General features: G+C 36.5%; 3 protein-coding genes across 5 annotated transcripts in view; all 3 read left to right on the top strand.

Annotated features, from left to right (window-relative positions):
• Window positions 1-10,577, top strand: part of Cad74A (cadherin 74A) — a 30,357-nt gene extending 19,780 nt beyond the window's left edge. For all 3 annotated transcript variants that reach the window (XM_028309224.1, XM_028309223.1, XM_028309222.1), the window contains 2 exons: window positions 9,471-9,721; window positions 10,367-10,577. In XM_028309224.1, the coding sequence (XP_028165025.1) occupies window positions 9,471-9,721; window positions 10,367-10,479 (364 nt within the window). In that variant the 3' untranslated portion in view covers window positions 10,480-10,577. The remainder of the gene's footprint in view (window positions 1-9,470; window positions 9,722-10,366) is intronic.
• Window positions 10,578-14,420: 3,843 nt separating this feature from the next.
• Window positions 14,421-15,413, top strand: LOC114356122 (dehydrogenase/reductase SDR family member 13-like). Its single transcript, XM_028309215.1, has one exon. The coding sequence runs from the start codon at window positions 14,421-14,423 to the stop codon at window positions 15,411-15,413; it is 993 nt and encodes a 330-aa protein (XP_028165016.1).
• Window positions 15,414-24,175: 8,762 nt separating this feature from the next.
• LOC114356134 (retinol dehydrogenase 11-like) lies at window positions 24,176-25,519 on the top strand. Its single transcript, XM_028309236.1, has one exon. It carries the CDS (start codon window positions 24,302-24,304, stop codon window positions 25,310-25,312), a length of 1,011 nt encoding a protein of 336 aa, XP_028165037.1. The 5' UTR covers window positions 24,176-24,301; the 3' UTR covers window positions 25,313-25,519.

The following is a 25,519-nucleotide window of genomic DNA, read 5'->3' on the forward strand; positions in this document are numbered from 1 at the left end:
ACACACTGTATAACTGTCACCTAACACTTAGGCGGCCGAAAATCGGGCCCCTGTTTTAAAGTGCTCCCATAAGGCCTAAGGTGTCCCTTATGTGTTGGTGAAAACGAAATTCCTGTTAGGTATTACCTAATATTTCATAAAGGTCGCTTTAAAATTAGGGATTGATGGTGAAAACGGGCATAAAACCAAGGTAACTGAACGGTTTACGCTTTTGAGTATTACATGATCAATGCAATTATTGAGTCGAGTAGGAAATAGGTGCGCCGGTAGCATAGAGTGGGATGCCAACAGGTTAAGATATGAGTGAGAATTATGGTCAACATTGTCTGGAGATATGTTTATGTTTAGGTCACCAACTAGAACAAGGGTTTTAAAGGAACGCAATGAGGCCAAAAGGTTGTCTAAGGAGTAAGTAAAATTTTCTAGATTTTTACAAGACGGCGACCGGTAGATAGCGATAATAGCCACACTAGTATTTAAAAGTTGGATAGTCAGACAGTTTGCATCATCTATAGTGGGCTCGATAACTTTGGCGCTGATATTGTCTTTTATGTAAACTACCACACCATCATTTTGGTTACAGTGTTTGGTACATTGGGTTTGATAGCCAGGAATATTAGGAAGATATGGACATTTGCTCAACCAGCACTCTGATAAAATGATTAAGTCTAAATCCAGATTTATTCTTTTTAGAAGAAGTATAAAATTATTAAAGTTTATTGTGCTACCAATGCTTCTTATATTCACATGAAATATGTTAAGATTATTTGAAGAATTATTTATATGATCTGAAGCTTTTTCGGGAGAACAAATGTAGGACTTACAGACCGATACGTCATCGATCTCTGTAGCTATTTGTAAGTTTTTATCCATATAATATTATAAAAGTAACAATGAATTTCTAACAAAATTACTGAGTATTTTTGTAACAAGAGTAAGGTGGTTAAGCTTTTAAACAAATAAACTAAGTGAGAAGTGAAATATTTGGTACTTTTGATTTGATTTGGAGAGGCATGTATGTAAATGTGTGAATGTATGTGTATGTGTGTGTGAGTATTTAAAATATAAATATGTTTATAAATTATCGTATTACTGAGAAAAACATTAGCTTGTTGGCAAAGGTTGATATCAGACAATATTTTCAGGAGAAAGAAAGCTATTATATAAGCATACACGTAAGCACATAGTAAGACTAGTCATTTTGATATAGATAGTTTGTTTAGATCTGTTTCGCTTCTTATTAGGTGGAGTGGAGAGCCATCTACCTACCCTCTAAATACCTGTCATTTTACATGTTTACGTACGATATAATCGAGATACATCTTTAAAAAAACAAACCTTTAGTCTACTTTATTTGCTAAGCCATGATACAGCAGTACCTACATCATTATCATTTTAGCCACAGGACGTCCACTGCTGAACATAGGCCTCCCCCAATGCTTTCCATGTTACCCGGTCAGTACATCAACTACTTAAACATTTTTCAAATGTTATCTATTACAACTAAGTACCTACTCGTAAGATGTCTCATTGTACAGATTTTTAAGACGTTGATAATTTAAGTCTATCCTGCATTTCGGTAGGTGCAATTTTACAGTCAACCTCAAATATTTTGTGAACTTTTTGTCTACTTAGGTGTCACGAACTATTTGACGCTGACTGTACGTAACAAATAAACTTCCTTGTTGAATGAGCTTAATTCAATAAAAACAACAAAACAAAAAATTGTAACCGATATTCCATTGTCACGCGTATAATAAATCACAGTGGTAATTAGTAGTAGTATCGCGAGCGTATCGGAGCAGTACAATTGTTAATAAATACCAACAAAGGATGATTTCGAGTTGCGCGTACGCCGATAGTATCGTGCGAGAGACCGTTGGGCTGCTAGGGATGTGGTAGGAGGAAAACCAGTACGCGTTCCTTGTTTATATCACTTAAAATTGGGAGTTGGACTTTAAATCGAGGGACTTAAACCTGGAGAATTTGGTCTTCTAATTGTTATACAAATCCAATTAAAACGCCAAAAAAGAATATCTCGCATAGGTTTTAATTATTATACCTAGTTGATAAAAAATTCGTCTTCATATTCTGCGGATATTTCAACTGTTTTCTTAAAATTCATTATTTCTTCTTATAAATTCAAATCAGATATCCTTTTTTCTGGTTACAACCACTGAGCGATAATATAGTATGATGATCTGTCTTTTTTTTTAAAGGGGCGCGCGCTGGTAGCTTTAAGAGCTTTTCCAGCTTCACCGGGCAGAGTGGCGAGTACAGAAGGTTTGAGTGATGATATTAGTACTTTATAGAGATGTATATTATGTTTCTCACTTTCGCTATTTTACAGCTTCAGACTTGACTTTAAAACACCCTCTGTATAATATTCTCTACTCTAGAAAGCAAACTTCAGCTACAGCTAAATGCTGTCAAGTCCCGCGAGCCCGCATGTTGCACAGATGAGCCGTTTGTTGCCATCTAACTTGTAATGTAATCACGGAGCGCCCTGGGAGTCGGGTTGAATGCTGTTTTATTTGAAAGTCGAGAGTTTCATATGTATAAAAACTGTCGCAGTAGCTTTTAAGGAATTGAAATCCTACATTGATGGCGGTTTTATGCGAAAATACTTAGCCCTCTATCGAAAAACCCACGTAATTCGAAATTCATGTACCTATCAAAGAGCTTATGAAAAAAATGTGACAAGAGATAATCAGAGAGGTAAGAATATTAGCTTCTGGAAAAATTGCATACAACAGACTCAAAGACTGTGTAGTCAGGATCTATAGCTTGACCACCAATAAAAACTCAACCAGTGAAGTTTGTCCTAGGGGAAAGTTAAACTGTAATTGGCCCCGCAACGAAATTAATCAGAAGAACATAAGGGGAGCTCGAATTTAAGGATCGACTTCTCTCCAATGCAAAGCGGATGATAGGTGACAAGCAAAGGTTACCAAAGGCACCTGAAAGATGTTTAGCAAATCTGATTAATTCAGTGTTTTAAGCACTCGTAAGCCGTGATCCCATGGTAGGTCCTTGAGGTAGGTACTTGATCTTCAAAGTGAAAAGCGTGTTTCATGCTCTAAAAATTATTAGAAAATGGTCATATCCACATTAACCTCATCGCTATAAGAAGCGTGGGCGTCCCTTTACCCGCCGCCGCACTAAATAATAATAACTGCGCTTAACTAACTACCGTTTAGCGCATTCGGCTTTCTTCTGTGCATCTGATAACTGGGAGGGACAGCAGAGACATGCCTTTGTTACTATTTTAAAATACTTCGTATAACTACAATAGTTTTCCTCACAGAACGTCTATACAGACGAACAACTACAGACAGACCCCAGGGTGACCATATCTACAGAATAACTATAAGCCCCAGGGTCTGATGGAGTGGTGAAAAGTTGCTCTTAATTAGGGAGGATATTATAGAAAAGATTCGTATAATAACTAAAATGGTTTTCCTCACAGAAAGTATACAGAGACGGACCAAAACTACAGACCCCAGGATCATCAGGATATAAGTAGTGTTGAAAAGTTGCACCTGATTTTCCCAGCTTGGTTTGAAAGGAGAAACTGTAATTTCGTGACTTTGGAAAGCCGGCGACGTTTCGATTGAGACATGCATGCTTATTATGTCTAATATCCTAGTTGTGTAAGACTTTCATGATAAAAGACTTTAGCATATGAGTAAAACAGTTAAATTATACAACAAATGTATGCCGTATGGATAATATCTACAGAAAGATACAATTCTTAGTAACACTGTCAGTTAAAAAATAAAAATAGTTGGTAATTGGACGTGCGAGTTGCTTGAACATGCTAAGTGACATCACGAGATTTCAATGAAAAAGCTAATCAAAGCTTTTTAATAAAAGTATTGGATCTTTCATAATGGTAAAGCTATAAAAATAAGATACAAAAAAAACATGCATATCCCTATTCATTGGACACTAAATTATTGATTTATGAATCAGCAATAATTGTATTAGGTCAGAACTATTTTGCTGACCGTGCCGAGTGTTCGCAATCGCCTCCGTTTTCGGTCGGCATTTGTTTTGCCCGTGACGTCACCCTCATTATGGGCAAAGCTGTAAATTAACAGAAGTGGACAATAGTGTAGTTGGCGCAATACTAACTATGCGATTTCAGTTATTGTTGACATTAATTAAATTGCTGGTAAAGGGATTACTTACTATCAATTCAGTTTTAGGGCAGTTAAAGGAACTGTCGGTTATTGTGACAACTGACAAAAGGCGACTTGCATCAATAATTCCAGTGCATTAATCGCAGTGTCTTAATATACAGATGACTGAATATCAAGCTACACAATCTTTTGCAATAAAAATGTGTAGTCTGGTGGACTGTCAATATACCTAAAATACTTGTATAGAAGCAACGAATATAAGATAAATAAATAGATAATTTTTTAGTCACTTGAGACAGAGTTGACAGAAAATAGGTAGGTAAGTGTACATGTGACGCCCCCTGAAGGTGTAGCAGATTTGATTGTTTCATAATAATTTCGTTAAGCCAGCAATAAAATGTTAATATTTAGGTCATTTTTAAAGTATAATTATGAGCATACAATGTTTATGCAAAATAAACTCGTACATTATTAAGCATACAACACGAAGGCGTGCTTTGGAGACGAAGATAAATCAGCGGGCATCCGAGGCTGCGCGGACGCCCATTAAAGCGATACTTCACAGGTGCGCGGGAATAAGGCTGGTCCCGCTTCAGTGGACTTCATTTGGTACATATAAAAAATATTTAATAAACTTTCGAGGGTAAGAAATCCAGGACGAAAATATCTCGTTAAATGTCTTTATCGAACAAAATAATGATATGTTAATGATTTAATTAAAAAAAGACTGACTAAGACGAGAATTGAATCAAAAATATTTCGTCTGGCCTGTCTTCTCTAATCACTGAGCTAAGATAAGATACGTTGATGTCTACATAAATCTGTGGAAACTTTTAAGTGATATAACCTATTACAGTCTAAATAAGTATTATTTTGGTGAACACTTTTCGCTAACAATAATTTTCACGCCTGGTCAATTAATCCACACGGTATTTATTTAGTAAGCTATCACGTGCATTGTCACGCCCAAATAACAATAGCGTCATTCCCCGAATAAATACCATTGCAATATTCCAAATTTACAAACTATGGAATGGAAACTAAAAAATAACAACCGCAAGCCAACCCGCGCCGCGCGCTTGTTTTACAAACATCAAATGCAAACATGTTTTCTTGTGCAGGTTTACATTTCCCGCAATTTCAGCTTAATTGCTGTGTTTTACACGTTAATGCTTAATTAACTATGCACATAACACATTGGTGTATGTGTATTGTTAGTAGCATAACAATATAACTTCAGTTTTTTTTTCAGTCTACTCATGTGAAAAATAAATTAAATGGAATAAACAAGCAAGCATAATATTTTATCCGTATGTGCAAAACCTTACTGACCTCATACGTGCACTTGCATATTTATGGCATTTTTGGGCAGCTTTTTGTTGTTGTTACTTATTAGATCGTTACATGCTAAGCAAAAACGGTGCACAAAACCATCACATAAAGCAGTCTACAGACAAAGCCAATAGCCCGGACTATCCCGCCTGTAATAGCCCGGATTATCGACACCAATGATGTATGCTTTTGTTCACCAACTCACACTTTAAGACAGAACTTGATAAATACTTTGACCAAATCACGAAGGCGGCGTAACCCTAAACGAAGAGAATCGCGCCGATGTTATCTGCCGATGGTGTCCGATATCGTATCGGCGATCGGACGCGCCGTAATAAGGCCGAATTTGTTCTGGCAACCTCTACACTAACGATTGCGCCTTTGAACTGAATCATTTTGAGGTTCGGGACTATCCCATAGATCTTGACTGTTGAAGCATGGTGCTGAAAATAGTTTATCAGTCTTGAGTACTTTTTTCCGATAGTGATGGTTCTGCTTCTATCTTACCGGTGTCTAAGGTATCGCGTCGTAATAAGGCCGAATTTGTTCTGGCAACCTCTACACTAACGATTGTGCCTTTGAACTGAATCATTTTGAGACCACCTTCAGGACTAATTGAAGCTGAAGCGTAGAGCTATAACAGTTTAACAAACTTGAGAACTTTTTTCTGATGGTGATTTTTATTGTAGTTATAATTACTATTTGGTTTTACTGATACGACTTTACTGCATGAAGTTATTTCATGACACTTTTATGGTTTGATTTTTAATCGTAGTCGTCAGTCGACTATAATGTCCTGGTAAGAGTCTAAAGTCTACAGGTATAAAATTTTATTCTCTTAAAATTGAGACTTAAATAAAGTAACAATAATATGCATTCTTCATTCTTTATTGTTACTGCCAACGTATACTAACTTCACCATAGATCACACAGACCTTTGAAAAGAAAGAGTAACATCTTGAAATATGGTTTCATTTGTCCCCCACAATTTATCGAGTATACTGTCCACTCGTATCTGAGATCTGGATAACATTGTAATAGTTGCTTATTGTCCAGTTAATTGTATTGTGACGATTTTGAAGGCACACGAATACGTGGTAAGTAGTGGCATTAGAGAGATAAGAATCTTTTGAACAACATTAAAAGGTGTAGTAAAAGTTGAGTCCAAGTTTCTTTTAATCCATGTTTCTAAAGTGTATCGTAAGTGTACAGTAAGTATGTGAAGTCTATCAGATATTATAATCCCACTCAATGATTAACTTAAGAAGCTATTGCAAAGAACAATTATTGCACTGTCAAACTTGCACAAATAACTATTGATGTTAACCCAAAGTTGGACGAAAGTCATAAAACAAATAATAAAACCTCATCATGTTCGCCCACGACTGTCCACTGCTGGACACGTCCCATCGCCACCGAGCCCTTTCTTTACCGGCTTATACAAAAGCTTTCAAAAAAAGCAAAACCCGACCGAATGCAACTAGATGTAAACATCCAACCAAAAAACCGCGCGCGTTATTCAAATCGTATTGTAGACGATTATTCAGGGCCATACAAACGTCGGTGTGTGCTCCCCATTATACAGAGGAATGTGTCCGGGTGATTTTGAATGGGACCTTATTATGCACCCATTTACACCCGCGCGTCGCGGATGTCGAGAGACTGGATGGGACGGAACTAAGAAATGGGAGGAATGTGGATTGGTGAAAGGGACAATAGTCAGCCGATCAGCGGTCTCAAGAATGTACTAGATTTTTATGATAGAAATGCATAAGTTAGGAAGACTGTACTGTAAGAAATGTGCTCTAAAGCTAGAGCAATATGCATAAGGCTAAAAGTGAAACTGGGTGTTGAATATTCCCAAATGAATGTGTATGTACTCTTCAACAAAAGCAATCATGAGTTTGGCCATTTTACCCTCAATATTTACTATCATGTTTGAACAAGAAATATCTTTTGCAATCTAATAATTATTTTGTTCTTTCACCGGAAAACACATAAGTAAAATACCACCTCTTTAATCTACATAAAACGCCTTTGATGTGCTACTATTTGTACTTACTATTTTTTTTTGTAAATTTATTTTTCTCCCATCAAAAAAGCAATAGTGTCAATAGACTGATGAACAAATAAAAGAGTCCTATTTTGTCAATTCTTCTTTTAAAGGGTTATTCGGTTGTCTCTTCCAGAAAACGCTATAAATCTGCATCAGTGATACGAAAACAGTAGCCCAAAGGCGTATGATACGCATCTGCCGCGGTAACAAGGCCCGTGTTGCTGTCAATCGCGCTAATGTTCGCGCGCGGCCTGAGAGGCCCCGCCTCGCGATCTGTTTCATTATTAAAACTATTAAGCAGTTAATTTCGTTTGAGATTGTTTACAGGAAATAATCATTGTTTTATCACAAGAATTGGTGCAAAATTTTGTAGTGCGTGGTTGCGGTAGTACGTGGTGTCCTGGAAGTGACATAAGATTCCACGCGTAAGTGTTTATTTCGTGATTTCCGACATTGGATCATTGTAAACATTTTTCACATTTTTTACAGTAATTTCTTCCTAAAACGTTTTACCAGTAATTACACTTATCATTTTTAATGATACCTATGTCAAGAAATAAAGATTTTACGTTGGTTTCATTGAATTTGAGCAATTTTATATTTTTTGTTTATTTAGAAAGAGCGAGTCTGCCCACAGAAAGCGAGATAGTGATACTTAGTTTGTGCTTCAAGTAGGTATTCGGAGTGTGGCCTCCATTTTTATTTGTAGCTTCATGAGGCGTACCCAGCTTTTGAACGAGAGGGGGGGGGGGCAGGGTAACCTGGTAGGCAGTAGCCCGGGGAGGGGGCGAATCAGTTTTTTTTATTGTGTCCCTGACGAATCATGATAAAATAGGTTTCAACAGACGTACCAGACGTACCTTACGTACCTTACCGTACGTATCAAAGACTGACTGAGGTTACTTTGGTAAGTTTTTTATTCATTACGTTAAGTATACCCACAGATTGTTTCGCGCAAACTATTTTTATGATTTTCTTGAAGAACTAGTATAAGTAGTACTTAGCACAGGTAATATTAGTAGGACCTACTGAATAAAGTTATTGATTTGGTACAAGTAACACAAGAATCCAACAGTTTTAACATTAAAACAGGCATATTCTCATACTCTATTCAAAATAACAAAATAATGTACCATGTTGTTTCTTAATAAATATTTTAATATTTATTAGTTTATTGTTTTATACAAGCTACTGTACTTTTTACAAGCTTATGTTTGACCTTTAGTACATGTTAGTAATCGTAATGTATTTTCAGAGGACAATCGACTGAAATATTGAAAACTCTTTTTACTACTAAATGTGATTTTAGTAAATAAGGAAAAACATATTTTATAATAAATTATTCACAAAAAATATTCATATTTTTAACGGGTTACAGGTTACTATACTTACGAGCAAAAGTATGGAATCACCCCCCGTTGTGTTTGGTTCCAAGCCATCTTAAGAACTGAATGACTATCTATAGTAGGTACTATTAATTTAAAGTACTTATAAAATATTACCTACCTTTAAAATGGTGTCATTTCTATTTATCTTCTTTTAGTCATTTAGTTCTTACGATCACTCGGAACAAGTAGGGTGATTCCATACTTTTGCTTGTGAGTGTAGTGTATTACTAAATGGTGTTTTTTAGTTCGCGTATAAATATTACCAGTTTTTAAATACATACAACATTTTTCTTTACTGCTCCGCCCCTATTTGCTGTAGGGTAATGTAATGTAATGTACAGGTATATAGCCTAAAGCCTACTTTGATAAAAAGGCTATCCAACACAAAAATAATTATTCAAGGGTTCGAATCCCACGCTGCTCGACTATTGTGGTGAGCCCATTGGTAACACAAGCATATTTAGCTTACCACGAGGGGCTAACGGGACAATAAAAAGGTTTAATAATAAAAAAATTAGAAAGTAATAGATAATATTTCTGTTGCTACAGTCCCTGCTTCCAATTCCGGAAAACTGAGTCTGGGGAGGCGCTGACTCCTAAAGCCATGAAGGCGACCATCCGCTCCCTGGGGACGGAGTTCCAGGAGATCCTGGAGACTTACAACGTGCACAACATCACGAGCTGCGGCGTGTCCCGCACGAAGCACTCCCCAGCGCAGCACGCGTTGCTGATCCTGGCTGGCATTCTGCCGGTCGCAGCCTTCATTGCAACTCTTGTGCTGTGCTGTATGCATTCTAATGGTGAGTAGCTGCAGAGTAAATACAAATGAGTAGTTCATCTTCATAGAAACGCACCGAGCGCGGTTTGTATGTGAGCGCGCAAGGCTCAACTCGGCGCAACCACGACTGGCTCCCCGCTAATCCACGTTAAATTTTGCCAGTGTGTGCGTGCGCGCCACATACATATTGGCGCGCTCACATACAAAACGCGCTCGGTGCGTTTCTATGAAGATAACCTACTCATTTGTATTCTGGTAGCTGCATGCCTGCAATATGTCGCAAAAGCGCTTCATTTGTCCGTGATGTCATAAAGTCATATTGTATATGTCACCGGAAAATAACAAGACTCGTAAGTTGATCAATTTTCTAGGTAGTTGATCAACTCTCGGAAAATAATAAACGGCAGTTGAAATGTACTATTTAACGCATTGAATTTTAGCTAATTGGTCAACTTACGGTACCTAAGGCCCGATTTCCACCAAGGCCGAGCAGAGCTGAAAAATGTTTTGAACAACTAACTAGATGTCATTCAGATTTAATAAAATTAACAGAATGAAATCTGAGTCGTTATTCAAAACATCTCAGCTTCGCTCCATCTAGGTGGAGACCAGGTCTAAATGTAATAATTATCTGTGATAATGTCTAAAGATTCTAAACCTTTTTCAGCCAAGAAAAGAGCACGATCGACTCTCCTACTAGCCCGCGAGCCGCCGCCCACTGCCCCAAGCAACATATCCGTTCCAACGAGGCTGTACGCCGAGCCGTTGTATACCACATGAGCGGCAAAAGGAGGATCAATGTCCGTTATGTTTGCCATAAAAAGATAACCACTAGCACAATGTGACAAAAGGCCGTTTGCATTGCCTTGAACTATAGTTACATTACGTTAAGTTCGAAAATAAATGAAGCAAGATCAGCATTGTGTGTCGGAAGACTAACCCTGGGTTACACCATCTTACTTTAACTTTAACGGACTTCAAAAGTCTGTCAAACTCCATACAAAAACACTGGTTAAAATTATAGTTACGATTAAAGTTAAGGTGATGCAACTCAGCCTTGGGTTCAAAACTAAAAGTAAATTAACGAGATCAGTAATGCAGCCAGCCTGAAACTAAAGAAGCTAGTAAATCTCCCGCATACTTAATACATAATTTAATGCTGCGTTTACACTGCGCGGAAATTAGCCAAGTCAAGTCAAAAAAACAGTGGGGTGGGGATGAAAAATGAATGAATTTCATCCCCACTCCTCTGTTTTTTTGACTTGACTCGGCTAATTTCCGCATAGTGTAAATCCAGCATAAAACTAATTCGTACGCTCTCTCCGATCCGGTACTTCTGTAGGCTGAGTGTACACTGTAAACTCTTACATCAAACTAGTGAGCGCGTTAAAAAAATGTATGAAAATTTTAGTTTTTAAACGTTTCCGCTAGGGGCGCTGTACAATCCGTCATACATTTAATGTCATTTTATAACTCGCACTAAGCCCTCTGAATGTCCATGGTCGATTCTCACATATCCGTGAATACACAGTTCCGTCAACGTATTCCATCGGCTCAGTCACGGACGTACCTCCTACCTATCACTGAAGCTCCGTAACTGTGAACTGGGTACTGACATGTGGGAATTGAATCACTGAACTATACAGGGTGGAAACGATAAGTGATCTCACTGAATTATTTCTAAACTATACAAGATATCAAAAAACCAGCTACTGATCCTGAAAGTGCTTCATGAGCTCTATCAAACGGTACCAATAATAGATAACAGAATAAACTGCATCTATCCGAAAATTCAATGTTCAGGATCAGTAACCAGTTTGTCGATATCTTGTATAGTTTAGAAATAATAGAGTGAGATCACTTATCGTTTCCACCTGTATGAACGAACACGTAAACGGAAGTGTGGCTTCACTGATACTGATGTGCTGGACCTATGACACGTGACAATATTTATCAGCTAGTTGGTGGTGATGTTAAAACTTATTAGATAAGTCTGCCTTCCATAGGAGCTGTAGAATATGGAGAAAAGAAAAATCGGTACCTATGGGACTTTTAGTTTGCGACACCTTATGTATCTTATTTCATAATCTATAACTTCAGTTCTAATTTTTTTTTGCATATTCTTGTAAATAAGTATCTAAATTAGGTAGGTATCTTTAATCCTTATTAATTTCTAAAAGTAAGTGCCTAAAGGTACTTGCGTTATTGTATTTTGTCAATTGATATTCAACAAAAAATTGTAAATAATTGTTTAAGAATGAATATTAAGTATGTTTTTAATTAATTTTGTTTTTCCTGAAGTATTTCAAGTTATGTACAAATATGTATGTGTCATACTCATGACTATTAATAAAAGAGAGGTGTGATATTATAATTATTATTTATTTAGATTATTTTAAACAAAGAAATGCTTATCAAGATTTAATGATTACGTATATTTATATTTTTCAAGAAGAACAAATTATTTAATGCGGAAGATTCATTAAATAAATAGACATTTAAAATAAAGGCTATTTTATTACCCGAAAATGTTTACGCTGCTTTTTTCATAGAAAATATAGAAGATGATGATGAGGAGATCATTCATTAAGGAAAGTAATTTCTGAAATACCTTCGAAAGCAGATTGAGTAGAAATGAAGGACCAGTATGTAAATTACATACTTCTATAGATAGAAAACACCCAGACCAATACAAACAACTTGTTCATGCACACAAATGTTTGTACTGTGCGGGAATCTAACCCGCGACCTCGGCATGATAGTCCGTTACGAATCAGTACACCAAACGGTTATCGAGCTATAAGCTCCTTACTTACAGAAGTTAAATCTGCTTTAATAGCAATATTCGCGGTACATCACATTACACTACAATACCCACGTCTAAGACTGGGTTGCACCATCTTACTTTAATTTTAACAAACGTCAAAAATCCGGATGAGCTGTCTTTAAAGATTAAATTCTAATTGAAAAAAAAAATTAGTAAAACATTTTACTCCTAAAAGTCCTTGAAATCTAATTTTAAACATTAAATTAAAAAAATTATGAACATAGCTATAATTTTTTTTTTTTTTTTATGTGATAGGAGGCAAACGAGATATGAAAGGAATTATAAAATATGCTATATATATTGAAGAAAAAAACGCTTGTTTCATAGGTGAGGACCGGCTGTNCTCTAACCGTTCGGTTATTCTTAACGCGATGGCACGTCACTATAGAGATTTTATAGAACTCTACTCTTTACGAAGCTGAAGGTTGACCGACGATCTGGTGAAGGTCGCTGGAAGAGCCTGGATGCGGGCAGCGCAGGTCGTTATGGAAATCCTTGGGGGTGGCCTTTGTGGAGCAATGGACGTCATTAGGTTGAAAACTTGAAACGAACGAACGAACTTAACATCTAAATCGTCGCTAGCGAGCACACCTAACGTAAACTCATGGTAGGCACACAGATGGTATATTGTCACAAAGTGGTTGTATTAAGTGTCGGGATCGGGAACACGTAAGCGCCCTAAATCCCCCCCGTCTCGAGACACCGTGCGAGTCGGACGCGCGCAGNGTCACGCCTATGTACTTTGTACGCATCGCAAAATAAAACATTTGTTCGGCAGCTATTTAAATAATGTTTTTCAAAATTGTTCCGGCTTTGATATAAATTGTGTGGGCCATTCAATTATTTGTTTTTAGGGTTCCGTAGTCCTGACAAGGAACTCTTATAGTTTCGTCATGTCTGTCTGCTTGGAAACTATTGGCACTAGAGAGCTGTAGGTAATTTTGTGGGGGTGTGTATATTAATCACGCTGACAAAGTGGTGGAATAACATTTTGAAAAAAAAATTTTTTTTATTGTAGCTCCCCTACGCTACGTGTAAAGTGGGAAAGATATTTTTTTTTCATCTTCTACCCCATTGTGTGGGGTATCGTTAGATAGGTCATTTAAAATGACTTAGAGGTTTCTAAGATTATTTGATTGAACCGATTTTGATGATATGATGTAGAGATAGTTTGAATCAAAGGAAAGTAGAGATAGTTTTATCCAGGTTTCTATAAACAAGGACGCGCGCGAAAATATTTTCTGTGACAGACTAAATTTCAGGCAGGTAAAAGCTCAATAACTATAATGATGTTATAAATGACGATAATCCACGCAGGAAAAGTCAGGAGATAACGAGATACCTAGTCACTCTAAAAATAGCTAAGACATCGATCAGTTTTCGATTCTGTAAGTCCTTTACGCGGTATAACCGTAAAACCGCAAACATGCCCCTTTCGGGGGTCCCCATGACCCCACCACTTAAGCACAACTCCTTCTAAGTCGAAAACCTAGGATAGTCTAAATGGGCAACAAATGAAGCCATTAAAACAATAAAACCTTTTGTAGGAATTGTATCCGATATGATTAATTTTCATGTTTAATTCTACTGGCCTACTATGACAAGTGTCTAATAATAAAATTAAAGTTAGAATTAAAGATATTGCAACTAGTCATAGTTTAACGATAAAACAGGGTGGTGAATTATCCACGAAATAATCATGGGAAAAATACAACAAAAAATGAAATACTTAATAATAGTGTGATAAGGAAAACGATAAATACAGTTTAATACTGACGACAGGTCAATCAGTTCAGTTAATGAGCATCATCAACGAATACCTATAGGTGTTAAGTAACAATTTATCGGCTACATTCAGTGCATTAAAAACATAGGTACGAACGAAGTGTACATTATGGATATAATAGTTATTATACTTGTTTCTACTATCTTCCTTTGCGTGTTCGGGTTGTGTTTGAAATCCGGGAATAAAATATGCAAGTCCAAAAAGCGGTTAGACGGGCGGACCTGCGTGGTGACGGGAGGGACCAGCGGGATAGGGCTGGAAATAGCCCTGGACTTCGCCATGAGAGGAGCGCGCGTGATCGTCGCCTGCCCTTTTGACGACGAAGGAAAAGTTGCAAAGGAAAAAATCATCCAAGAATCTGGCAACACCAATGTCGTATACAAGTTTCTCGACTTAGGGTCCTTCAAATCTGTTCGAGAATTTGCTGCGGACATCATCCAAACAGAAAACAGGTTAGACATTTTAATGAACAACGCCGGCGTGGGTATACCAGACCATAAAACTACCGATGGCTTTCATATCATAATGCAAGTCAATTATTTCGGAACGTTCCTACTGACGATTCTCCTGCTGCCGCTACTAAAGAAGACAGGGACGGCTAGTGACCCCAGCAGAATAGTGAACACGACTTCGATTTTGCACCGGATTGCGATGTTGAATTTGGATTACCTGAACCCAGATGTGGGTTGTAACTTATTCAAAAGAATAATGTATTACGGCAACAGTAAGCTGTGTTTGATACTTTTTTCCCGGGAGCTAGCGAAAAGATTGCGGGGAGCTAACATAGTGATTCACAATGCGGATCCTGGTGAGGTCGGAACACGGATTTTCGATAGTGCTGGGGTAGTGATTGGGTTCATAATTAGTATTCTTATATTGATTCTATCGAAAACACCATTTGAAGGTGCTCAGACGCCAGTCTACGCAGCAGTCGATGAGACAGCTAAGAAGGTAACTGCGAGATTGTTCAGGAACTGCACAATGCAGTCGCCCTCCAGTGCAGCCACGGATATACAGTTGGCCAAGGGTTTGTGGGAGCAGTCCGTGGTGTTGGTAAAATTAAGCAAACAAGAACTGGACGAATGCCTCAAGGAAAACTGATATAATCATGGGTAGGTATATTGTACAATATAAATATCATAAGCAAATTTTTACCTGCTAAACATAAATAATATTTTTTTCATGGATATCGGTATTTCTATGGATATATCACCGTCAGGTTATAAACTGACGGAGTTCACAATTTCACGTTGACAGATACAAGGTATGCGTATTCGAACACCAGTTAGGTCAACAACTGTCAACAAGCCTCACAGCCCCAAATAATCGGGATTTCCAACAGTTTATCGCTACAAATACGATTTTGTTATTCAGTTACCTACTTCACAGAGGTACTTACTTAAATTCTTTAGTATGTCACTGTTTTGAATTTGAAACACTATTAATTCCACTGATATTTGTAAAATTGCCGACTAAAGATATCCCACACTGAACCGTCCCAACCGTGACACTGACAGGGAGGCACCACCGTCAATACTGGATTCGCACGCTGGTTCTGATTTTTGCCATGTTGGAAACTATGTAGTTGAACGATGGTGGCGCTCCTTTACCAATGTGTTTGGTGGCACAGTTCAATGTAGTTCATCCAGCATGTGTTTGAACTTTGACAGCCGCTGAAAAAATATACAGTGTAAGCTTCATAAAGTGCACTTATGAATTTTTAATCTCAGATTTTTTTTACATGTTTGCCTACGGTAAAAATGGATCTAATTTCACCCATTTTTATATGTACACTTTATGAAAACTCACACTGTATTTTACGAATCACACTAATATTTTAAAGGCGAAAGTTTGTGAGTGTGTATGTTTGTTACTTCTTCACGTGTAAACGGCTGGAGCGATTTTAATAAAATTTGGTATGGAATTAGCTGACACCCTGGATTAACACAAATAGGCTATGTTTTAGCGCGGGTAACACCGCGGGGCACAGCTAGTAGTATAATAAAATATTAAATTAATGTAGAAATGTCTAATTTATACAACATGACACCCCATGTAGTAGTACTAGTAGTACAAACACTGCAGCACAATACATGTATTTTTGCAATATGACCCCTATTTACAACGNGCTCGACTTGGTGGGGGCACTGCCGTGCCCCCAGATTTTACAAAAAATGGCACAATTTGGTATGAATTTTCAAAAATTTCGGAAAATCATTGAATGCAAATGCAATACTCTTTCTTTTCAAAAATAAAAGAATGTGTTGAGTAAAATTTTGTATTTACAGTATTGGCATTAGGTACAATTCCAGCCTGTATATTATATTTTATATAAGTACACTGTCTTTTTATCGGGAAATACCAGGTATGAACAACCAGGGTTTATATAATAATGAGTGGGTATTGCCTGGTATGGTATAGTTCCTAATAGAAATAAATAAGTAACTATAGTCTTTTTCACCTAAGATGATCTATGACGTTTCGAGTTTGAAAGATTTAGAGATGTCACATAACTAAACCATAGCGATTTATCTATCGATTTTTTTCGAGAATTAGTAAAACCTACTTTTAGAGAAATATTTTGTATAGGTGTTATTTAACAAAAAAACATGTTTTTTTTAATTACAAATATTATTGTAACAATTTTTTATTGATAATAAGTATTCAAATTTAAAGGATGGTACGGCCGTGCCGCTTTTTTGCTCGACTTGGTTAGGGCACTGCCGTGCCCCCAGATGAGTAGTTCATCTTCATAGAAACGCACCGAGCGCGGTTTGTATGTGAGCGCGCAAGGCTCAACTCGGCGCAACCACGACTGGCTCCCCGCTAATCCACGCTAAATTTTGCCAGTGTGTGCGTGCGCGCCACATACATATTGGCGCGCTCACATACAAACCGCGCTCGGTGCGTTTCTATGAAAATAACCTACTCATTTGTATTCTGGTAGCTGCATCTATTTTACCTACTATATTACATTATGCCTGCAATGTGTCGCAAAAGCGCTTCATTTGTCCGTGATGTCATAAAGTCATTTATTTTCTGCAAAAAGGTTTTAAATAGCGATTCTACAAATGCCAGTATTACTTTAATTCTAGCACCACTTCGGGACAATAATTGGCCAGTGATGAGAAGCAGCGCAAGATACTCAGTCACCTTCGTCAGCTTCTTTTGACAAACTTGGAGATGATAGACTATACAAAAATACTTTAGTAAAAGCTAACATCTTACCATTTCAGACATACGATTTTTTAATAGATAGATGGTCATCCATTAATCTATAATTTTCTTAAGTTAGTTTAGCCGTTTTACGCTCTTCTTGGAATTAAAAGGAATGTGCAAATTGTGGAACCTCTTACGCGAAGGAACAGTCTCTATTGGAGATCGAAGAAATATAAAATACAATTCCCTACGATAAAATATTTGAACATTATATAGGAAAAGAAGGCGTTCAGCTTGTGTTCAGGGAAAAAAGTCCATCGGGATTTTCCATACAAAATGGAACATTTATTTACTTATTATTTATTTATTTACGTCACGTCATGTAGACACCTGTACAACAACGACATAACAAATTTTGCATAAAAACTACCAGTAATTTAAATTTGTTTTTGAGCAAAAACGTTCATGGTTCGATAAAACTTTCAAAGAATAATCATCAATTTTTCTCCATTTTTTCGATATTCCAAAAATAATCGAGTGAGTGAGATAGATCACCTTATCGTTTCTATCCTGTAGTCACAAAGGTATACGCTCTTTCGTGATGCGGCTCATCACTTCAAATCCATAACCATTTGCTGTTGAATTGTATAAACTAAGGCCCGATTTCCACCAAGGCGGAGCGAAACGGAAAAATGTTTTGAACAACTAACTAAATGTTATTCAGATTTAATAAAATTGACAGAATTAAATCTGATTGGTTATTCAAAATATCTCAGCTCCGCTCCATCTAAAGCCTGGTCCGTGAGCACATAGAATTTTGTCCAATGACCCCAATCTACCCATCCTTATCGCTCGCGCGTAATTATATTGCTGTCGCGACTGTGCGCCCGCAGTGAGTGTGCGAGGTGGAAACCGGGTCTAAATGTTATATTATTATCTGTGATAATATTTAAAGATTCTAAACCTTTTTCAGCCAAGAAAAGAGCACGTTCGACTCTCCTACTAGCCCGCGAGCCGCCGCCCACTGCGCCAAGCAACATATCCGTTCCAACGAGGCTGTACGCCGAGCCGTTGTATACCACATGAGCGGCAAAAGGAGGATCAATGTCCGTTATGTTTGCCATAAAAAGATAACCACTAGCACAATGTGACAAAAGGCCGTTTGCATTGCCTTGAACTATAGTCACATTACGTTAAGTTCGAAAATAAATAAAGCAAGATCTGTGTGTCGGAAGACTAACCCTGGGTTACACCATCTTACTTTTACTTTAACGGACTTCAAAAGTCTGTCAAACTCCATAAAAAAACACTGGTTAAAATTATAGTTACGATTAAAGTTAAGGTGATGCAAATCAGCCTTGGGTCAAAACAAAAAGTAAATTAAAAAGATCAGTAATGCAGCCAGCCTGAAACTAAAGAAGCTAGTAAATCGCCCGCATACTTAATACATAATTTAAAACTAATTCGTACGCTCTCTCCGATCCGGTACATTTAATGTCATTTTATAACTCACACTAAGCCCTCTGAATGTCCATGGTCGATTCTCACATATCCGTGAATACACAGTTCCGTCAACGTATTCCCTCGGCTCAGTCACGGACGTACCTACCTATCACTGAAGCTCCGTAACTGTGAACTGGGTACTGACATGTGGGAATTGAATCACTAAACTATACACTATACAGGGTGGAAACGATAAGTAATCAGACTCACTGAATTATTTCTAAACTATACAAGATATCAAAAAACTAGCTACTGATCCTGAAAGTGCTTCATGAGCTCTATCAAACGGTACCAATAATAGGTAACAGAATAAACTGCATCTATCCGAAAATTCAATGTTCAGGATCAGTAACCGGTTTGTCGATATCTTGTATAGTTTAGAAATAATAGAGTGAGATCACTTATCGTTTCCACCCTGTATGAACGAACACGTAAACGGAAGTGTGGCTTCACTGATACTAATGTGCTGGACCTATGACACGTGACAATATTTATCAGCTAGTTGGTGGTGATGTTAAAACTTATTAGATAAGTCTGCCTTCCATAGGAGCTGTAGAATATGGAGAAAGTAAAATCGGTATGGGACTTTTAGAGTAGGCGCACACCGTTGATTTTTAGTTGGCCGATAGTTGTGCCCGATTTTAATTTGTATGAAGAATCGGCCAAATCGAATCGGCGTAGTGTGCGCACTCCCATACATGCCCATACTGACTGCCCGACTAAACTATCGGCCGACGAAAAATCAACTGTGTGCGCCTACTCTTAGTTTGCGACACCTTATGTATCTTATTTCATAATCTATAACTTCAGTTCTAATTTTTTTTGCATATTCTTGTAAATAAGTATCTAAATTAGGTAGGTATCTTTAATCCTTATTAATTTCTAAAAGTAAGTGCCTAAAGGTACTTGCGTTATTGTAATTTGTCAATTGATATTTAACAAAAAATTGTAAATAATTGTTTTAGAATGAATATTAAGAATGATTATTAATTAATTTTGTTTTTCCTGAAGTATTTCAAGTTATGTACAAATATGTATGTGTCATACTCATGACTATTAATAAAAGAGAGGTGTGATATTATAATTATTATTTATTTAGATTATTTTAAACAAAGAAATGCTTATCTAGAGTTAATGATTACGTATATGTTTCAAGAAGAACAAATTATTTAATGCGGAAGATTGGTTGAATAAATAGACATTTAAAATAAAGGCTATTTTATTACCTGAAAATGTTTATGCTGCTTTTTTCATCTACACTAATATTACAAAGAGGAAAACTTTGTTTGTTTGTTTGTAATGAATAGGCTCAAAACCTACTGGACCGTTTTTAAAAATTCTTTCACCATTCGAAAGCTACATTATCCACGAGTAACATAGGCTACATTTTATTTTGGAAAAAAATATGTAGTCCACGCGGGCGAAGCCGCGGGCGGAAAGCTAGTAGAAAATATAGAGGATGATGATGAGATCATTCATTAAGGAAAGTAAGTAATTTCTGAAATAGCTTCGAAAGCAGACTGAGTAGAAGTAAAGGACCAGTATGTAAATTACATACTTCTATAGATAGAAAACACCCAGACCAATACAAACAACTTGTTCATGCACACAAATGTTTGTAGGCTGTGCGGGAATCTAACCCGCGACCTCGGCATGATAGTCCGTTACGAATACTGATTCGTAACGACGGATAGCTCGACGACCGACGCCTTGGTGTACTGACACCAAACGGTCGTCGAGCTATAAGCTCCTTATAGTCCAGTAGAATTAGCTTTTAAATCGGAAATAATTCCTACAAAAGATTTTAGTGTTTTCTTTCGGGGGCCCCCACCACTTAAGCACAACTCCGTCGAAGTCGAAAACTTAGGAGAATTATCCTGCTTTCGCCTCCGAGATTTATTTNCGAGCCCACAGCGTGGTAGGGGTGGGGTTGCCCGCTCTTTTGTTTTTTAATACTACTACGCTGAATATTGTGTGCGGATTGGGTTGTCGTACAGGGGTACTACATGGTAAAATAAATCTCTTCGGCGAAAACAGGATAATTTAGATCGAACTTCACTTGGTAAGTTCGTTTGATCATTCAATCTTAATGGGCAACCAATGAAGCCATTAAAGCAAAAAAATCTTTTGTAGGAATTATTTCCGATTTAATCAATTTTTGTGTTTAATTCTACTGGCCTATTAGTTACAGAAGTTAAATCTGCATTAATAACAATATTCACGGTACATCACATTACACTACAATACCCACGTCTAAGATTGGGTTGCACCATCTTACTTTAACTTTAACAAACGTCAAAAATCCGAATGTCTTTAAAGATTAAATTCTAATTGAAAAAAAAATAGTTAATCATTTTACTCGTAAAAGTCCTTGAAATCTAATTTTAAACATTAAATTTAAAAAATTATGAACATAGCTATAATATGAAAGGAATTATAATATGCTAATGAATATTGAAGAAAAAAACGCTTATTTCATAGGTAAGGGCCTAATACAGGCTGTGGTTTTGTAAAACAACGCCTGTCTCAGGGGTGGTAGTACCTAATCCTAATATTGAAAGTGTGGAAGTTTGTGAGGGTGGATGGATGCATGAAAGAACAAAATACAGTGTGAGTCACGTTAAAGTGTACATATGAAAATAGATGAAACTAGACCTATTTTTATCGACAAAAAAGAGGTCAAAAATTTTCTGAGATTTTTTTTAATTTGTTTGTACATTTTTTTTTCTTCCAATTACTTATTGTAAAGAAAACGTAATAACTTGTAAACAAAGAGGTATATCCTAATAAAATAAAAACAGTAATAATGCTAAATAACAGGCGATAATAAAAAAATACATAAAATACACAAAAAAGGCCAACAAATAATAATAAATGATACTTTTTAAAAAAAATCTGCTTTTAAATTCGTGTTTTTTTGGTTATTTGATAAATTTCTCCAAAAAATGCCCCTATGCCCCCTGGTGGTTTTTATTACTTTGTATTATTTTCTATCATATTATATATTTTTTCTATCATATCATATCATATTACCTTCGTAAAACCAAAAATCGCATGTCTCTATCCCTATCACAACGTTTGCAATGATCGTTTGAACTAAGCCTCTCCGGGCGCGCCATTCAACGCTTCGTTAAAACAACGAAACTGAAAATGGCTCTAGATTTGTAACTTTGATAAAAACAAGTTAGATTTCAAATAAAAACAAAAGATTTCGAAGTAAAATAAGCATTTTAGTTAAAATTAAAATTGTCTCTACCTGTAGCGGATAATAATGTTGTGGCAGGCCATTGTTCAAACGATCATAGCAAATGTTGTGATAGGGATAGAGACATGCAATTTTTGGTTTTTCAGAGATAATACGATAGAAAATAATACAAAGTAAGAAAAACTACCTGTTATAGAGGCATTTTTTGGAGAAATTTACCAAATAACCAAAAAAACACGAATTTAAAAGCAGTTTTTTTTTAAGTATAATTTTTTATTATTTGTTGGCATTTTTTGTGTATTTTATGTATTTTTTTAGTATCCCCTGTTATTTAGCATTATTACTGTTTTTATTTTATCAGGATATACCGCTTAGTTTAAAAGTTATTACGTTTTCTATACAATAAGTAATTGGAAGAAAAAAAAATCTATAAAAATTAAAAAAAAAACTCAAAAAAAATTTGACCCCTTTTTTGTCGATAAAAATAGGTTCATCTATTTTCATATGTACACTTTAACGTGACTCACACTATATAGTTTTATCCAGGTTTCTTTACTCTTTTTTTCCTGTGACAGACAAAATTTCAGGCAGGTAAAAGCTGGTACGCAATAATTTGTAACGATGCTATAAACCCACGCAGGTAAAGCCATGATATGATTGAAATACCTAGTCACTCTACAATATAGCTAAGACGTCAAAGAATAGGTATACCTATTGGTGTAATAATACCTGAATCGTTAATCTATGACAAGTTGCAATATCTTTAAATCTGGAATTTAAAAAAAAAATATTGTTTTTTTTTTAAGTAGGTACCTATTTATTGTAAAAAAAAACACGTTACCTATAGCTTTTGAACTAAAAGACTAATACCCTGATAAAATTAACAGTAGTGATGGTAAATAACAACTGTCTACAGGATTTTTGCACACGGGTTGTACATACCTCATTTTTATTGCTTTTATACCTAGAAATAAGAAGAAAAAAGAACAGTTAACAAATTAGTAATTCAAATCATCAAAATGAATAAGACATTGACATTTAGAGAGTCTGATGATTTAATTTGGTGCCAAATAAACATTTTTTCTTTCTATTTATTAAAAGATACCGAATATCCATTTATGTTTCATTATTACAATTGAAGTTTTAAAATAGAGTCCAAAAAATTGATAGTTTTACTTTTCCTGTTATATTCCATAGATGTTTCTCTTCCTCCAAATAAATTCCCCCATCATGCTTTCTGTATATCTACTGGTCTTGGTAACGTCTCTCATATTCCACTATATTTTGATGGAAGCCTGCCCCTTGTTCTTCTTATAAGCCCCCATATTACTTTTAAATGTATCCCAATGAGAATGTAACGTGCAACTTTAGAGCCAAACACATGCAAAAAAAATTTTTTTTTTTTGCTGACCGGTGATAATAAAATGTTACCTTTTGAGATTTTTATAATATCAAATTTCTTTACATGTTTTCCTACGATAAAAATAGATCTAGTTTCATCCATTTTCATAATTATGTACACTTTATGAATACTCACACTGTATTTTTCGAATCACACTAATAGTATATTATGAAGGCGAAAGTTTGTGAGTATGTATTCACGTCTAAATGGCTTGGGCGATTTTAATAAAATTTGGTATGGAGTTAGCTGACACCCTGGATTAACACATAGGCTATGTTTTAGCGCGTTTAACACCGCTATAATAAAAAATAAGTTAATGTAGATTTACATAACATGGCATAGTACAGACACCACAGCACAATACAAGTAATTTTGCAATATCACCCCTATAAACAACGAAATTAACGCCAAATTGTGCAGCTTGGCGTTCTTTCGTCTTCACAAAAAAATAGCTCAAAATTTGCATATGGAAGAAGATTAATATTTCACTCGTTTACAAATCTCAAGCGCACTCACTTGCGAAATGGGTGTTCTCTTTACAAGCTTATTTTTTCTACAAGCAATCATATTTATTTTCTGTATATNATACAACGACATAAACGCCAAATTTTTCAGCTTCGCGTTCTTTCGTCTGTACAAAACAATAGCTCAACATTTGCATATAAGGTAGAAGATTAATATTTCATTCGTTTGCAAATCTCAAGCGCACTCACTTGCGAAATGGGTGTTCTCTTTACAAGCTTATTTTTTCTACAAGCAATCATATTTATTTTTTGTATATACGGCTTATACAGAAAAAGAAAAAATGGAATCTGCAAATCTAAGAAACGACTAGACGGCATGACCTGCCTGGTGACAGGGGGGACCAGCGGCATTGGTTTGGAGATCGCCATAGACTTCGCATCAAGAGGCGCGAGAGTGGTAGTAGCGTGTCCCTTTGAAGAAGAGGGAATAAGTGCTGAGAAAAGGATCATCCAAGAGTCTGGGAACGACAACGTAGTCTTCAAATTATTGAATTTGGCATCTTTAAAATCCGTGCGAAACTTTGCGGCGGACATCATAAATACAGAACAACGTCTGGATATATTGATGAACAACGCCGGGATCGCTATGAGCAACACACCATTGAGTGAAGATGGCTTGTGTTTCACAATGCAAGTCAATTATCTTGGTTCATTCCTCCTGACTCTATTACTCCTTCCGCTTCTGGAGAAAAGTGGGACACCGTCTACTCCAAGCAGGATAGTGAATACTTCTTCGGCAACACATTACTTAGCAAGATGGTTGGACGTGGAAAACTTGGGCGTGCCGAACGATGCTTTTTGGGGCTTTTTGGGCCCGTTTGTTACGTACGGAAGGAGCAAGTTGTATCTGGTGCTGTTCTCCCGGGAGCTGAAAAAGAGACTCAAGAGTTCAAATGTCGTGATCAATTGCGTTGATCCCGGTGAGGTGGGGACTGGGATTTTCTTAAATACCAGATACCGCCTGTTGTTAATTAGTTTTGCTTATTGTTGGCTTTTCTCCAAGACGCCATATGAAGGTGCCCAGACGCCGTTGCACGCGGCCTTGGACGAGAAGGCCGGGCAAGCGAGCGGTCTGTACTACCGAGACTGCGCGCCCCGTGAATCATCAAAAGCTGCCTCCGACGAGGAGCTGATGAGGAAGGTATGGGATAAATCAGTGGCATTAGTTAAGTTGAGTGATGTGGAACTCGAAAAGATATTAAAATAATAGTGGATGTAAGAATTAACTAAACTTTGTTTGTGAGAGATCTTTACAATTATGTTGCAATAGGACATTACGAATTTATACGATACCAGACCTTGATTTGGCGTTTCGTTTCATCTCATTTATTCGTTCCAAAAACATAGCTGTGAGACTGTAATTGGCAAGAGTTATACAGTGTGAGTCACGTTAAAGTGTACATATGAAAATAGA

This window comes from Ostrinia furnacalis, unplaced genomic scaffold (genome assembly GCF_004193835.3).
Source record: "Ostrinia furnacalis isolate ACB-3 unplaced genomic scaffold, ASM419383v2 OfSCF2663, whole genome shotgun sequence".
Lineage (NCBI taxonomy): Eukaryota > Metazoa > Arthropoda > Insecta > Lepidoptera > Crambidae > Ostrinia > Ostrinia furnacalis.